Source organism: Leguminivora glycinivorella, chromosome 17 (assembly GCF_023078275.1).
Source record: "Leguminivora glycinivorella isolate SPB_JAAS2020 chromosome 17, LegGlyc_1.1, whole genome shotgun sequence".
Taxonomy (NCBI): Eukaryota; Metazoa; Arthropoda; class Insecta; order Lepidoptera; family Tortricidae; genus Leguminivora; species Leguminivora glycinivorella.
In genome coordinates this window covers 10197841-10216030 of record NC_062987.1, presented here as the reverse complement: position 1 = coordinate 10216030, position 18190 = coordinate 10197841, and the positions used below count along the sequence as shown (strand labels likewise).

General features: G+C 37.7%; 1 protein-coding gene across 1 annotated transcript; it reads left to right on the top strand.

Moving 5' to 3' along the window:
• The first annotated feature begins 48 nt into the window (after positions 1 to 48).
• Positions 49 to 17624, top strand: LOC125235522. The gene is made up of 5 exons (XM_048142098.1): positions 49 to 882; positions 13643 to 13855; positions 14864 to 14993; positions 15310 to 15537; positions 17304 to 17624. Exons 1-4 carry the CDS (start codon positions 616 to 618, stop codon positions 15429 to 15431), a joined length of 732 nt encoding a protein of 243 aa, XP_047998055.1. The 5' UTR covers positions 49 to 615; the 3' UTR covers positions 15432 to 15537; positions 17304 to 17624.
• Positions 17625 to 18190: the final 566 nt, after the last annotated feature.

Below are 18190 nucleotides of genomic sequence, written 5' to 3'. Positions count from 1 at the left end.
CAATTTTTTTTTTAAGAGAGAAGAGAACATTTAATAAAAAGTACAAAATTTTACAGTACCTAAGTTATATTTTTTTCACAAAACGAGTTACAAACATATGCCTATACCTAAACCTTACTTTTTACATTCTTATATTTTATTTGACAATATACATACATAAAAGATGTGTTAGTTTTAAAAACCACAGAAAATAGAATCAGCTGACTTTAGTAAACCATTTCAATTGGTGCTCCCTTTATTTCAATTGATACCAAACACTGCACAAGGCATTACATTGTCCACATCCACGGTTTTAGCACACCCTTCAAGTGCTTCAAGTGTCAAGTGTCAATACTTAGTGTGACGTCATAGACGCATGGTATCCCAGCAGACCTCGTCATCGGGTTCATCACACGGCCGCGGGCCACGCTCTCTCTCCGTCAGGTGCGATGTGTGACGTCACGCGACATGATGTCCCGCAGACCTCACGAGGCCGAGAGCCGCGGGCCGCGCTCCGCTAGGTGAAGCGTATGACGTCACACCACATGAGCCTGCTGCATGGTGTCCTAGCAGCCTCGCGAGACCGCGGCGGCCCAGGATCCCTCTCACTTGGTGCCATGTGTGACATCACGCGACATGAGCCAGCCACATCCACATGGTGTCCCAGCAGACCTCACGAGGCCGTGGGCCACGGGCCGCGTTCCGCCAGGTGAAGTGTGTGACGTCACGCGACATGAGCTAGGCGCTAGGGTGTCCCAGCAGACCTCACGAGGCCGTGGGCTACGGGCCTGCCAGGTGAAGTGTGTGACGTCACACAACATGAGCCAGCTGCATGGTGTCCCAGATGACTTCGTCGTCGGGCTCGCTGGGCCGCGGGCCGCGCTCTTTCTCCTCCATCGCCAGGTACGAACTCCGCACGATCAGCAGCGAGTACACGTTAGTTACTGGAACAAACGAAACACATTTATTTATAACAGGGTGCGTAGCCGAATGGCACAAACGATCACGAAACGCTCACTAAACGAAACGCTAGTAGATATCTATCTCTATCGCTCTTGCGTATTGGCGCGACAGAGCCCGACTAACTGGCGCGGCGTTTCGTTTTCGTTTGGCGTCGAAACGCTCACGAAACGCGCTATAGATATCTATCTCTATCGCGCTTGCGTATTGGCGCGACAGAGCCAGCGGCGTATCGCTTTCGTTTGGCGTCGGAGAAATGCCATTCGGCTACGGGGCCTGGTCATACTTACTTGATCGTGTCATTCGCTAGCGCGCCTTGACTAGTAATGTCATGTTATGAACGGTTAGATAATAGATTTCAGATATATGCGAGGCATTAATTACAGATGACACGATTCGAATTATATACGATGTTACACGCCCCCACTTCGGCACTAAATAAGGATGATAAATTGATAACCCTGATGACTGAAAATGTGAATTGGCACATCCAATCTAAGGAAATCTTCTCGGAAATGTTATTTTTATTTTGTTTACGCCAAAATTGAAAGTAGGTATCTTGGAAAAGTTGGAAATTGCGTGTTTTACAGTAACTTACTAATACACAGTAAGAATAAGTACTTACCTAATTAGGTACCTAATATTATACCTACTTTTGTAAAACATTGCCAAACTAAAGTGATGATAATATTCATAATTATGTTGATGTCGCATGTACTAGCTTTTTCGACTTTTTCCTACCTATCAAATTTGTTTACTGTTCGGACAACTTTAAGTAATATCAAAGAGGATAGAGTATTAAAGAGAGTTACTGTCAAAGTAAAATGTGTAATCACAGTGCATAGACTGCCATCTCTCGACACAGGCTTTAAACTTTTGAACCTTAGTTTTGACAATTTGGCCCATATTCTTAGCGTGATATGTTTTAAAATGTCAAATATTAATATTAGCGCCATCTAGCCGAGCGTACCCCAAAGGTGTATCGCCATCTAGCTCACCGTACCTTATTCTGTATGGTTTTGGGGTACGTTTTTTTCTTAGACTTTATCGGTCTTTACGAAGTTATATAGGTCTTTGGTAATATCAAAGAGGATAGAATATTAAAGAGAAAGATTCTGTCAAAGTAAAATGTGTAATTACAGTGCATAGACTGCCATCTCTGGACACAGGCTTAAAACTTTTGAACCTCAGTTTTGACAATTTGGCCAATATTCTTAGCTTGATATTTGATATGTTTTAAAATGACAAATATTAATATTGGCGCCATCTAGCAGAGCGTACCCCAAAGGTGTATCGCCATCTAGCTCACCGTACCTTTTTCTGTATGGTTTTGGGGTAGGTTTTTTTCTTAGACTTTATCTGTCTATACGAAGTTATACAGAGTGGGGCCTGTAACAAAGGCGAAGAATTGAACTGTAGGCTATTCTCCTTATACTGATCAACATTTGTTCAGTGACTTTTAAAAATTATGAAGTCTTTAAATTTTTAATTTTTCATACAAAATAAATATTAGCTTCAATGTACGCCATTATTGTTGTCATTGACGTTGTCTGACACACTTTAGACTTAACAGAATTCGCAATACATTACCTCTTAGAAAAAACTTTCAAGGGTGATAAAAATCAAAATACAAGTTATTTTTAATAGTCGCCGAACAAATGTTGATCAGTATAAGGAGAATAGCCTAGAGTTCAATTCTTCGCCTTTGTTACAACTTACAAGCCCCACTCTGTATAGGTCTTTGGTAATACATATTAGTTATTTGTTATACAAGGGAGCAAAGTTGTATTTTAACGCCGAAATTGTGGAATTGAAAAACGTGCAAGTGTAAGGATTCTATAGTTGAACCACGAGCGAAGCGTGGTTCGAGAATAGAATCCTGAACTTGCGAGTTTTTTAACACACGAGAAGTAAAATACATTTGCACCCGAGTATAACACAAAACTTTTCCCCTCCCTATAGCGAGGAAACTACAACGCAAAAAATGCGTTTATCACTGCTTTCAGTAGTTCCACAGGTGGTAATAAATCATCTTTATTACTAGATTCACATACTTTTACCAATTTGAAAGCAGTTAATTTGACTTTATTCAAGGTCAAATCACTTTACCCACTAGTGGATAAAATGCCTTTTTACCCGCTGGTATTGAAGGACAAAACACGTGTTTCCGAGCTAGTGAGGGGAAAAATATAATAAATTATGGCAGACATCTAAAGCGACTCTCCTGTTGAAATCATAATAAAGTAAATGAACACTTCAATTAACTAATGATAGGAAGGACAGGGACAATATGGGCATACCTTAGGAGCTCTACCTAACCTACGTAGGGTATGCCTGGGAAAGATCGGGTGGAGGGTAAGATTCTCGTGACTGCTCCCAAAAGGCCAAAATCATAGTTAATTAACTTCACCATACTGCCCAGTCTTAACAATCATATATTATGTTTCATATTTTTATCACTTTTGTGACGCCCTTCCAACATAGAAACTTGCAAACTCACCTAAACGCGGTCACCCGTGTTACAGCATTCGGAACGATCACATAATAAGGCATCTGGCAATCCCACTTTTCACACACCCACTCTTCGTAATATGGCAACACCCACAGTTCTCCAAATACTCCTGGCTTCGGCGGACAATTCTTGTGGCAAACCTTTACGCACACACAGTCGTCGACAAGGTGATATTTGTCTTCCAAATTTCTTAAATATTCTAGAAGATGCTTAATGAGGCTACTTCTAATAGTTTTTGGGAAGTTTGACTGCAGTCCGAGTATTGCTTCTGTAGCTTTCTGGAGTAACAGCAGATGCCTGGGAATTTCTGTCCCTACTAATGTCTTGATAATTTTACAAGCGGCTAAGTATTGCAGGGACTGCATCATGGGCCTTATAGATTGAGGAATCCTTATTTGGTTTTAAAATGCTTTCTACGAGTTGTAATCTAAATGAACATACTCGTACTTTTAACTGAACTGCACTGCACTCTAAAAATTCTAAATGCGAACTAATTAGAAAGCAAATGCACGTCCATTTACTAATTTGCTAGATTGCTACTAATAGCAGCATTAGATAAAAATAGTTTTGTTAATGGGGGCAAGGGCAGCGTGGGACGCAAGACTTTCTACAGTATGATAATGTCTGACCAAATATATGACTATTGCCAAGAGGGCGCTGTTACTCTAGATGTATGCGGTGACAGTTTAGAAAAGTATGAAAAAAATAATGATAAATTAATTCCGCAACATGGCACCTAGTCATAATGTATATTTCAGGCCCCGTAGCCATTCGGCTAGCCACCCTGGGTGGCTAGCCGAATGGCACAATCGCTCACGAAACGCTCACGAAACGAAGCGCTAGTAGATATCTATCTCTATCGCGCTTGCGTATTGGCGCGACAGAGCCAGCGGCGTATCGCTTTCGTTTGGCGTCGGAGAAATGCCATTCGGCTACGGGGCCTGGCAAAAAATAGTGATAAATTAATTCCGCAACATGGCACCTAGTCATAATGTATATTTCAGGCCCCGTAGCCATTCGGCTAGCCACCCTGGTCAGAGTACGTAGCCCAATGTCACAAACGCTCACGAAACGCTCTCGTAGATATCTATCTCTATCGCTCTTGCGTATTGGCGCGATGGTCGCAGAAATGCCATTCGGCTACGGCAACAGCTTTTACCAGCAAGTAGGCTTTTGCGAGGGTTTCAAGCCACGTAATAGGTTAAACAAATATGCCACCGAGGGAAACACAAAATTTTTCATCACAACAACATCAGGGAAATGGTAACTGTAAAACATCAATAGTTATTTGTTTTACAAGGGGGCAAAGTAGTTGTTTAACTGCACGTGCCAATATTGATACCCGAGCAAACGAAAGATTCCAATATTGAACCGCGAGCGTAGCGAGTGATTCAAAAAGTGGAATCTTGAGCGTTGCGAGGGTATCAAGACACGAAGGTTAAACAAACTTTGCCAACGAGTGAAACACAAAATTTTTCACCACACCAACACGAAGGAAATACCGACTATAAAACATCAAAATAAATCAAATCCATCAATTTATTCAATATTTATGATTCATAATCATCATTTATAGGTAAAATCTAGTAGCCAGATTAAGACGTCAAGTTAAAATTTGTATGAAATTACTTTGCCCCCTTGTGGATAAAATGCGATTTTGCTATCTGTTTTCGAATAGCAAAGTAAGCCCTTACCCGTTGGTGTGGTGAAAACTAAATTACCCAACATCATCCTCTTACTCTTTTCTTTATTACAAAGTTTAAAGTTTTAGGATATTTATTTTTTGGGTTCGAGTCCCACCGGAAGCGTAAATTTTTCATTTTTTTCCTTATCATTTCGGAATTTGTGCAGCTAATATAATTGAAATAGAACTTCACTTAGGTACAGGTAAGTTCGTTTAATTTCCAATTAACTCTGTGCCGTTACATAAGGAAATCGTCTGTCGGTAGATGTCGCTATACGCCACCCAACATTAATTTGTGTATGCACAGACCAACCTTGTTTAAGAGCGATTCCGCGTAGCCATGCGGTCGCCTAGTCAGTGACGAATTGACGTGATTTTAAGTGGACATAGTTGAAGGGATGGAGAGTGACATAGCCTACTTTTTATCTCTTTTTAACCCCCCACTACCCCAAAATGGGCGGTGGAAGGATTCGAATTCGAATACCAAATTTTTGAATTTAACGCGAGCGAACCCGCGGGCAAAAGCTAGTAACAAATTAATATGACCATTACCAATAGGGTTGACGACTACATAAAAAAAACCGGCCAAGAGCGTGTCGGGCCACGCTCAGGGTAGGGTTCCGTAGTTTTCCGTATTTTTCTCAAAAACTACTGAACCTATCAAGTTCAAAATAATTTTTCTAGAAAGTCTTTATAAAGTTCTACTTTTGTGATTTTTTTTCATATTTTTTAAACATATGGTTCAAAAGTTAGAGGGGGCGGGACGCACTTTTTTTTCCTTTAGGAGCGATTATTTCCGAAAATACCAATATTATCAAAAAACGATCTTAGTAAACCCTTATTCATTTTTAAATACCTATCCAACAATATATCACACGTTGGGGTTGGAATGAAAAAAAAAAACAACCCCCACTTTACATGTAGGGGGGGTACCCTAATAAAACATTTTTTTCCATTTTTTATTTTTGCACTTTGTTGGCGTGATTGATATACATATTGGTACCAAATTTCAGCTTTCTAGTGCTTACGGTTACTGAGATTATCCGCGGACGGACGGACGGACGGACGGACGGACGGATGGACAGACAGACATGGCGAAACTATAAGGGTTCCTAGTTGACTACGGAACCCTAAAAATGGCATTCTGTTTAGTCCGTCAGTTAGATGGTCCAAAAATACTGAACACATATTTTCGCTTTTTCTAATTAATGAAAAAATACAAAGATATAGAGCATCAAAGTTGGACCGGAGTGGGGGCTTGTGATGTCACTTAGTTCTAAGTAAAAATTGCACCTAGGCGTGAAACTTCAACGCACTGTACCGTCGTTATTTTTCGTTTAATTACGATAAAAAGAAAAAATACGTGTCTAAAATTCTTTGATAATCTAACTGACAGACTAATTAGTTTTTTTTTCGTCTCGCCTATATATTCTTACCAATCCACAGTAGGTAGACGGACTGCAGCCAATGGCGCTGGTAGATGAACCCAAAGGCCAGACAGATCACGTGCACTTTGATCATCACGAGGCTCCACACGAAAAAGTGGCGCAGATATTCTGGCTTCTTCTGCAAAACATTAAGTAGTTTCTTTCAATTTAATTTTGACGACCGGTCTGGCTCAGTCGGTAGTTACCCTGCCTGCTAAGCCTGGGTACGAATCCCGGTAAGGGCATTTTATTTGTGTAATGAGCACAGATATTTGTTCCTGAGTCATGGATGTTTTCTATGTATATTAGCACCCATAGTACAAGCTTTGCTTCGTTTGGGGCTAGGTTGATCTGTGTAAGGTGTCCCCAATATTTATTTATTTATTAATCTTGAACTCCTCAGTCGACACAGTAACCTAATCACAAAATCCCCGACCCCGACATAGGTGTTACGTACAAATAGGCCGGATACCGAATAGTAACCGAATATTCGGTGCTTCTCTAGTAGAGACAATGACTATGAGTATGAGTGTAGAAGTTTAGTAAAACGTCCCACTTTGTCGCCATAAGGACGAGATTTGCTTCCGTGTTTATACAAGTAAACGGTCAAAACTTCCTTACGGAAAGTGACAAAACTGGAACGTTTTGCTGGCACATACAAATTATTTCAACTTTCACGATTTTTAACCACCGACGCAAAAACGACGGGGTGTTATAAGTTTGAAGTGTCTCTCTGTCTGTCTGTTTGTGGCATCATAGATCCCAAACAGAGAACCGATTTAGTTTTTTTTTTGTTTGAAAGCTAAGTTAGTCGAGAGTGTTCTTAGCCATGTTTTATGAAAATCGGTCCACTATGTCGGGAGTTTTTCAAAATTTTAATTTTGTGGTTAGGTTATTACACGTAGGTACTTTAATAATTATTGTAAACGGGACTTAATCGCGTATTAATAAATTAGTTGCACGTGATTAGGTATTTACCTTATGAGCACCAATTAGCAACATAACACTTAGCACGATGAGAACCACATTAATGATGATGTTCAGCGTAATGATCATGTAGGCTCGCGCCACGTTGATGTTGGGGCCGATGTATATCGTCTTGTTCGCCATGCTGGCCATCATATTGATGTTCAGGCCTATTGTCATCAGAAATATAAACTGAAACAATATAAGTAAGTAGGCTGCGCTGCGTTATCATAGATTAAATATAAGAAGATCATATATACCATCCCATAAATTAAAATACGACTACCTAAGAACGCGCATACACTACACCACACATAGATGGCGCCACAAAAAATGCCTTGTTGCCATAGATTATTTGTAAACTGGCATTAAGTGTCACTTTCGAGCCATAAATCTATGTCTAAAATGACACTTAACCCCATCTACCAGTATAATCGAAAGCTACAAGATATAATTATTTTGTGACGCCATCTATGTGTGGTGTAGTGTATGCGCGTTCTTAGGCGCATTTTAATGTATGGGATGATCTTCTTATATTTAATCGACGGCGTTATTCATAAACGTTTTATGATATATTATTATACTATACCTAGGCAGACCCTACTCTACTCTACCTACTCTATGTATAGCCTGTCTGTTAGTGTTAACAAGAACGATTTAATTATGGACTGACAAAGCCCATACAAAAAAGCGTACCCCTAAAATGCCTTTTAGGCTTAAAACTAGATGGCGCTGTTCGCAGCCCGAAAGTGACCAAAATCATATTTTCCCCAAATATTTTTAGGTGTTTTTATTTTTCATAAGAACAAATGACATATTTCTTTATTTTAAAATCATGATATCACGTCAATACACATTTTGCAAAAAATAAATTTGTAGGCATCATGAGTGTATTTACTCGTAATAGGTGGCGCTAAAAATCGTGGTACGATTCTTAGTATGAAGTAATTATGTAAATCCTATATAAATAATCCTTGGTGTTAATTTTAAGGAATTTATTTAAAGTTTTTAACTATACTCTTAGGTATTTTAAATCTACTTACAATAGACCAGTAGCCAACAATAGCTACTCCGATCCTCAGAGGAATGCAGAAACAACACTTCTCAAATACAGGCAACTTGTTTAAAATTCCCATTTTTATATTATTTATAAAACTTTTTTTACAATTTTTATAACTTCTTCCACAAAACCTGATTTAGGTGCACAAGTTTCAGTAGAATCTGATCCTGATATTATGTTGTATGCTTACTGATTATGTCATTGTGCTAGTATTAGGGTAAATTGCGTATTATTGGGACTAGGGTTGCAAAAAAACGTTTTTTTTCTGGCTTAAAAAAAAAACATGAAAAAAAAACCTTGAAAAAAAAACAGTTTTTTTTCTGGAGTATGTTTTTTTTTCTAAAGTACGAAATCTCAAAATTTGCAAAGCAGTTAATACTTTTATACGGTTTTTTAGACTTAATGTCAACTATTAAACGAATTTAATCAAATAACTTTAATTTCTGGTCTTATAAAAGTAACATTTACGAAATCTGTAGTTGGTAGTTATCATTATCACTATTTACTGTTGGCAACACCACCGCTTCTCCACGCTGCACGCAGCACCGGGGATTCCCCAATAAACGTTTGTATACTGAATGTTAATCGAATTAAAATGTATGTTTTGTTATTGAAACAAGTTACAAGTCACGAAAAACCGGTATTGTCGAATTATTTGTTCATCTGAAAAAAAAAACTATATTTAGAAAAAAAACCATGGTGCTCGGTTTTTTTTTTCATGTTTTTTTTTTCATGCCCGTGTGGTGACGGGTTAAGAATTTCACCACCCCATGTCTTCCCGTGGGTGTCGTAGAAGTCGACTGTGGGATTTGGGTGAAATTGTGGCGTAGGCGAGAGGCTGGCAACCTATCACTGCAATGTCACAATTTTTTCGTTTTCTTTGAACCCCTTAATTGCCAAGAGTGGCACTGAGAATTTAGCAGTTTCATGTGCTCTGCCTAGCCCTTTATGGGATACAGGCGTGATTGTATGTATGTATGTTTTTTCATAATTCTGAAAAAAGACATTTGGTTTTTTTTCTATTTGCAACCCTAATTGGGACATATAAATTATAAAAGAAATCTGCATTTGGTTAGTCAGATTATCTACTAAATCTCACTAACCATCTCACTAAGTTGCTTCATCTCAGTAAAACGGCAAGGGACAATGAGAAGTAATGCGAGAGGCATGTAGGTAGTTAAAAAGGTAAATCAAAATAGCTATTGGATAAGGTACATGGGGGAAGAGGGCAATTTCGACTGGCGGGTAATTTCAACATTTTTTTTAATGATAATTTGTTTTAACTGTAGCTCTAATAACAGAAGTATTTATGCACTTAAGTATTGTTAAAGTAAACAATTTTTCAGTACAAGGGGGCCGATTTTTGAGTCTCACTGTCACTAAACTACCGGTTGAAAACGGTGACTTGCCTATTATTTTCAGTGACAATTTTCTGAATTCGAACGCGTGAGACTCAAAAATCGGCCCGCAGATGGTGTTTTTTTTTTGTCAGGTCGAAACTTCGGAGGGCCATCTGAATTGAAAAACGTTGTACGATACACGTGCGAAAATAACTTCCTCTTTTTCGTACTTGTTTCGCAATATTTTGATTCTTGTATGGGTATCAGACTGGGTGCCTGCACAAGATGTTAATAATATGAATACGACGGATAGCGAACTAAATGTCAATGTCTCTGATAAGGATTATACAATCTGATGAGTTTAAAAGAAAAAATAACTTCCCAAAAAACCCAATGTCAAAAAAATGTACCTATTACTTACCTGTACCTCAATTTTTATACTAAGACCATAGGTCAAGGTCACGCAGGGTTGTACATGTACAACGTTACTATAATCGACTTCGTACAATGTAAGTTGTTGTAAATCTAATAGGTACTATTAACTGTAAGTAGGTTTTAGTATAACAATACCACGTCATGACACCACATTAGTCAGTATTGAAGACACAAAAAATCATTATAAATATATTACTCTCATACGCGCAATAGTAGATTGTGTAACAATAATTGCAAAAGCGTTAATTTAAGTGTTCATTTTATATGTTTTCTCTAGAATACACCCAATCCATCACAATAAAAAAAAGATTCGTTTGAACTAGAAACGTAGGTACCTACTGTCCTACTCGTATTAGTAACTGTGTATGGCGCTATGCTAGTACCAACGCTCTTTCTACCTTTTTATCTAATAAAGATTCAAGTACGTATTTGTTTCTTAAATACTGACGAAATCATATTTACATAAAATGTTTGAATAGATGTTTGCACAATATTTAAGTAGGTACCAAACTTTCGAGCTTTTTATACTGTGCCATAGGTCATTCATAGGTGAAGTTACCCTGCGCCAAATCAAGCCTTAAAAGCTTTTACAAGTACCTAATATTCAGCCCACAATATCAGATAATTGTAACTGATTGGTTATCAATGCTGTATCGTTGGACAGTGATAAATTGATAATCCAACTTATTTATTTTGAGTTTCATACATTCATTGAAGGCATTACTTACATTGGTGATAGTTAGTTACAATTGCCCCCGGTCAAGATTTGCCCCGCTGTAACTTACCTCAATTTTTTTGCGCCACCTTTTAAATACTATCATAAGATCATGACTAAACTGATGATGCCTAAAAATTTCTTTTTTTGCAAAATGTGTGTGTATAAGTTGTCCACCCCAGTTTTTTTGGATTTGGACAATTTTATACATCATGTGGTTTCCACTTAGAATCGCGAGCTCTTTCAATCCTAATAAGAGAAAAAAAAGTGTCCCAGGGTTTTTTTCCCATTCTGTTACCATTTCTTCATACATTTTGTATGGCGGTGACGGAATGGAAGGTTTGGAAAATGTACGGAAATCTTGGAACATTTAATTTCTCCGATCAGGATCGAAACACCTCGCGATTCTGAGAATGAATCGCGTAAAAAATATCCAAGTTACAAGAAAAATGGGGTGGACAACTTTGAAAAAAAAAATGGCCCATTGACGTGATATAATGAATGATATGTCTGTAATATGAGAAAAAAATCAGAAATGATTAAATTATTTTATACAAGGTATTCCAAAAACTATGGCAGTGTGATTATTAGTCACTATTATCGGGTTCGACCCGATAAATCGCATGGATTAGGTTTACCGTTCCATTTATATGAAAAAAGAGATAGGTACCGAATTAGTCAGTTCATTGGTCAGTCGCTATCACCCGTATTTTTTATCGCTGATAAGAGATAAGCTTAGCTAGTACCAAACGTAAGAACCGCGATGCGAACGCCCCACAAACGAATAAGACTAATATTTCTGGGTTCTAGTTTGTAAAATTCTATCCTAACACTTGGTCGATTGTGTGTTTGTGTGATCAAAATGGGTTTCACTCTGCCTTTGTTGGATAAATGTTGTTGTTGTATTAGTGTCAGAGTCGGTGCTTTGATCATCGGCTATTTGTCTATGGTGAGTCAAACAGCAAGACAATGTTTATTCCCTTCCCTAGTAATGTTTTGATAATTCATACCGTTCATACCTAATAAAAACGACGGGGTGTTATAAGTTTGACGTGTCTGTCTGTCTGTCTGTGTGTATCTGTATGTGGCATCGTAGCTCCCGAACGGACGAACCGATTTAGATTTAGTTTTTTTGTCTGAAAGCTGAGTTTGTCGGGAGTGTTCTTAGCCATGTTTCATGAAAATCGGTCTACTATGACGCGGTCGGGGTTTTTCAAAATTTTAATTTTGTAGTTAGGTTATTTACGAATTATATGACGGATTTCCCTCTATCAAAATTTGATACACTCCCTAGTCTGTGTTTTATGATTGAATCTTTATTGTCCATCCACGACATGAGTTTTTCGTCTAAAATTACTAATTTTGATTGAGAAACCGGAATCAAATAAAACAATTTTTTCATGAATTAAACTTACCTACTTCCGTTTTATGTTTGTCGTCTCATCCATGCTTCAATCTAGTTTTTTCAATTTTCTGCAAGGTTTACGTAAGGTGCATCGGAGACTTTGACCAGTGATGGGCACATAAATATGACCTAACCTACTCTAGTTAATAGTGTAATGTAATTATGGAAAATATTTCGATATAAAGTGGAAATTTTCCCCCAGTCGAAATTGTTCCGGTGCACCTTATTACATTTTGAATTATCCTCCACTTCTAACTATTTACTTCATTTAGTTTTGTACAGTTATTACTTATTAAGTTTTATATTGTATATAATTAAGTTTTTTACTGTAAATATTGTTGTTATCTATCTATTACCCTATCTGTCCGTTGTCGCGAATAAGTTCAGACGTAAACAATGAAAATGAAAATTTGTATCGTTCATAAAATTGTACCCCGCTGAATACTGTCCTCCATCCTCTCTAAATGTGCTATGTAGTATTAGTAGCATCATTATATTCATTATTCCTTAAGACGATACGGTAGGGGTCAATACTCCATACAAACGCTCTCGACTATTTCCTCCCTGGTTTTTGAAGGTAGAGCAATGATTTTTTCAACACAGATTGTTATTATTTTTATCTGTGTCGGACCGTTTTGATTTTTTTGATATTCTGCTTTTTAAAGATTCTAGAGCCAATCAAAAATTTTCAAAAACGGCCTTTTTCATTGTGGCGCAAAAAAAGGTGTGATACTCAAGATTGGTAACAATTAACCAAAAAAGCTAAACGGTCCGACATCGATTATTTTATTGTTATTCAGATTCTCAAATTTCGTTCCGATTGATTAAGTTTTGAAGGAGGAAAGAGTCGAGAGCGGAACCTCGATTTTAAAGATTTTTTTGAAATATCTTTTGACTGAGTTGTTCTCCATCCTTTTTTTTTCGATAAATCTAGTTAATATTTAACTAAAATATCCTTTCCATTTTAGCATTTTCGCTACCGTATCCTCTTAACAATACAGGCTTGTGTTTGAAATGCTTACAATTATTTATTATTTTTCATTAGGATACAAGTCCGAATTTATTTTCGCACGTCTATCGTTCAACATTTTTGAAGACTTGAAGGGGAGGATCCTCTAAGTATATCTGCCTCTAACTGTGTATATGTTTAATATTTCAGTTAAACTCCTTAATGTCGATAGCCACGACCGTCTCTGGCATCGTCTGGGTCGCCAAGTTCGTGGAGTCAGAGAAGCATAATCCGAAACCCCAGCACCCCCCAGAGCAGGTGTCGGCGAGCGCGCTGGGCATCTACATCACGTGCGCAATCTACCTGTGCCTGTACTTGTATTACTTCGTCATCAGTCTGCTGGTCATCGTGGGCGTGCATAGGGTTAGTAGATAAATTAGTATTATTTGTGCCGTTTGTATATCCGAGGTCTTTATAAGAGAGAGTACGTCGTAGACGTCGCATCGGACCGATAGATGGCGCCATCGTTCGTTGTAAGTCGCTCCGGCGTCAAACCGCCGCGATGTTGTGGTAGTCCCGTTTTCCCGTTCTCTTATATACCAGGCAAAATAATAACAATTTTATTGCAAGGTAAAATTTTTATATTATTTGTAGCACGGGTCCTTTGATTCCACTAAACTTGTGGATAATTGGGGCCCATTTCAATAAGAAGAATACCTAATTAGCACCGCAGCAAGCACTGATGGGATCTATATCACCTGCGCGATCTACCTGTGCCCTGTGCCTGTACTTGTATTACTTCGTCATCAGTCTGCTGGTTATCGTGGGCGTGCATAGGGTTAGTATTTGTAGCGCGGGTGTTTTATTCGATATATGGAATTATGAATTTGTGGCTTGGATTTGTGGATTATTGGTTGGGGATCATAATAAGAATAATAAATAACACTGCAGCAACACAATTGTGACAAGCACAAAAGGCATTAATAACGAAGCAATCAGTTCCGTCTGCAATAACTTATCGCTTTTTCAATTTACCTACTGAACCTTAGAACATGATATCATTTTTCACGACCAGCCAAGCATCGTGGGTACTTACTACTTAACACCCTGCCAATAAAACAAACACCAATAAATCTTGGGTTAAAATTTTGGTAACGACATTTTATTTGGATGATGAGCACATCTTTGTTCCTGTGCCATGGGGTGTATACCTCCTCCCTCCTCGCTTCGCTTTCCTCAGTCATCACCTCATACGTGGATTGACTCCGGACGACAGATCTCCAGGCATTCTCCAGGCCTTTCGGTCCCTTGCGACTTCTAAGGCATCAATAAGGCTTCTAACTTCTAAGGTATGGGGTGTATACCTAAGTACCCACCAATTAACCTTCTCTCAGTCAAACTATGTAAAATGTCATTCAACTTTATTTTCAGAATAAACCCCACCTGCTCACGTACTATGTGAACACGGTGTTGTTCATGTTAATAGTAGTTGCCGCACTAATTGTCGTCACTGTCGTCTTTTTGGGCGTCATCGCTGCGATACCGTTACTCTTCTTTAGTGGTAAGAAAAAATAAAGTGTAATGTGAAGTCCAATCGATCGAGCCTAATCTTATTTATCTATTGATGTCGAGAAATACAAAACTTCAGTATAATTTTTCATTTAACCGATTTTTTGGTGGCATTTCGAGCCAATCTTATTTATCTATTGATGTCGAGAAATACAAAACTTCAGTATAAATTTAACCGAGGTGGCATTTCTTAAAAGTAAATAGTTGTAAAGCGACAAAAATCGTCTGGCAATCTAGCAGGTTACGGGCCCAGTAGGGGCGGTTTAACTACGCAACTCTGAAAATCATGTCATGTGTTTTTTTTTCAGTGATCGTGTTTTACTGCCTACTGGTGGTCAGAAGCGCTTATCTCGAGATGGTGGAACAGAATCGACCGAAAGTGTACGAAATGCATAACATCAGCCCTCAACAAGCACCGCTGATGGCGTAGCGTTGCGTACCGTAGGTGTTGCGAAGATGAAGCCCTCTAATTCTAGTTCTCTACAAAATTCGACACTTGCCAACGGACAGCATACTGTTCTGTCTGTACAGGCTATATACTGTAGCATTACCATGAGTTGCTATCGAAAACATACATTACGTTACTACGCTCGCTAGCGTCTAAACGCGGTTCGAATAGATTTCTATACAACTGGTACCATGAGTCAATCACTCGCTTACTATACTCGCTAACGTAAGCTCGATCCATCGTGTAGTTAACGTTTCGATAGGTATTGGCCTTGGAGTGGCGCGCCTAACTTCACATTAGAACCCTATCTCTTTTTCACTACACTGAAACAACGGAATAGGACGATATTTAAAAAATGTAAACATAACCCTGCTAATATTGTCTTCGGTTACCGCTATAGTTACTCATGAAATAAAACTATGGAAACGGATTAAATCCAAACTTTAATAGAGAGGATGGCTTTACTTTACCACCGGCTTGGGATCCAGTAGTACATCTGATAATGGAACAAGCACGACGAAGGCTGTGAGGCATTTGTATTGTATGGTGTTGGACATTTGCAGTTTGTTTCTTTGTCAATTTTGTGTAGATTAATTGGTTAATTATTTTTTAACAGAGTAATGGTAAAATTTTTTGAATATTGTATAACTGGCTTTATTAATAGTGTGTGAACCTGCCTTAGAAATCTATATTATTTGTGGTCATGGTTCGTTAATATTTCTTGTAAGTGGGTAGCTTTTGCACATTTTAATTTTTCCTCAGTCACCCGTTGACCACGAACGCTGTAAAGAGTTCGAAACGTCGGGATGTATTTTAAATTCATTATACGCGATTTAATCCGTTTCCATAGTTTTATTTCATAACCCTGCTAATTTAAAACGTCATGAAACAGTATTATTATGTAAAGTGTTAGCGGGTTCTTGTATTAGTATTGGTTAGTTTGCCAATCAAGTAAAAATATTATTTATTGAAGTAAGCTTATAATGGTACAATGAACAATATTGTTTTTTAAAAACTACTTACATTAAATTAATAAAATAATGTCAATCAATGTTCAACAGTTCTCAACTTAAGTTTATTTTGAGTGAGTGTTTGAGTGATGAAGTATCCGATGCATCCTCCGGCTGCTTACTGCTGTTCTGTGATCTTTTGTTTCTTATCGTGAACTTAAATGCGTACCAGTATTTCACAGTTTCGACTACTAGTCGACTTTATGCAAAAGTAAGTACATATCTACTTTAAATAGGCATTTAAATTATGTATATAATTACTTTAAACTGTAGGTACTACAGTCGCCCTAGTTTATTATGATGAAATATTTTAGTTTCAAGAGGCTAACAAAGTATTCTATATGTTTATTCTATTCTATTATATTTTAAGTACCCTTTGCCTTTGTATTAACAGGAACAATGATGACCTCTGCAAGTCAAGTGACCTTAGCTTCTCATATTCGCCTTATTTTTTTGTTTACGTCATATACCTAGGCAGCCTTCGCTAGCATATCCCATTATTTCCATAAATAATGATAAGAAAATATACTTTAACGCGAGTTCTAATAAGATTTCACGCTCCAAAATGCCAGTGAAATAGATTACTACAGTCGATAACGTATTGCTCGATAGCGTATGTCAAAAATGTGACTCATGGTACCGATTTCTATAGGCAGCCGTTACAAACGTAGTCGCTAGCGAGCTAAGTAAAATACCTATCGAAAAGTAATCGCTAGCGTTGAACTCATACTGCCGATTTTTAGTTCCACGAGTGACCGCCGACGGCGCTGTACTATTCTCCAACTCCATAGAAATCTTTTACGCAGACGCTAGCGAGTATCGACTGCGTAAACTCATGGTAATGATACTGTTTTAGGGTGAGAGCTCAACTCTCGATTTTTTTCACTCGAACGTAATTTTAACTACATAATTTAATTTTTAAGTATTAAATAAGGTGCATTAGGGTAATTTTGAAAGTCGTCTAATTTCGAAAGTCGTATAAAAACCACCATTATTTCCGTCATATCAAGATTCCCCTTTCGAAATTACCCGAGCATTTCTGTGATTCGAAATTACCCTAATGCATCTATTATTTAGAAGTGTGGTGTGGTAACTTGGTAAGATAATCATGAAGATTATATTATGGTCGGAATTAAAACACGAAATAAAAAATAATGTCTAAATATTTGCTTATGTGCGTTTTTTTTAGTAAGTAAATACCTAAACAATTTCGATAACTTATAATAATATTTCAGTAGGTACAGAAGGTGTTCTTTTACGCACTACTGCGATTAAGTGGTTCAATTCATATGTAGGTACAAACTTATTTCATCTGTAAACTGAAAATTCGTAATAACGTGCGAAAATAAAAATCATCGTGTTTTAATTTATCGTCCTACTTTCGAACTTTTTTTTACTAGCACTTGTATCAAATATTACTAATTTCATTACATTTAATACATTGGTATAGATACAGATACGGTGGCCTAGATGGCATTACACCACAAACTACTAAGAAGATAATTACACCTTTGGGGAACGCTCGGCTAGATGGCGCTAATATTAATATTTGACATTTTAAAACACATCAACCTAAGAATATGGGCTAAATTTTCAAAACTGAGGTTCAAAAGTTTTAAGCCTGTGTCAAGAGATGGCAGTCTATGCACTGTGATTACACATTTTACTTCGAGTTAGTAACTCTCTATAATACTCGATCCTCTTTGAAGTCTTTGATAATAGGTACTGCTG

Bases quoted from the DNA above. Each gene is read 5' to 3' on its own strand.
- LOC125235522 (XM_048142098.1), top strand. From the start codon at position 616: ATGAGCCAGCCACATCCACATGGTGTCCCAGCAGACCTCACGAGGCCG. The intron at 883-13,642 runs GTACGAACTCCG...TTAATATTTCAG, and splicing joins TCTTTCTCCTCCATCGCCAG to TTAAACTCCTTAATGTCGAT. The intron at 13,856-14,863 runs GTTAGTAGATAA...CTTTATTTTCAG, and splicing joins TCATCGTGGGCGTGCATAGG to AATAAACCCCACCTGCTCAC.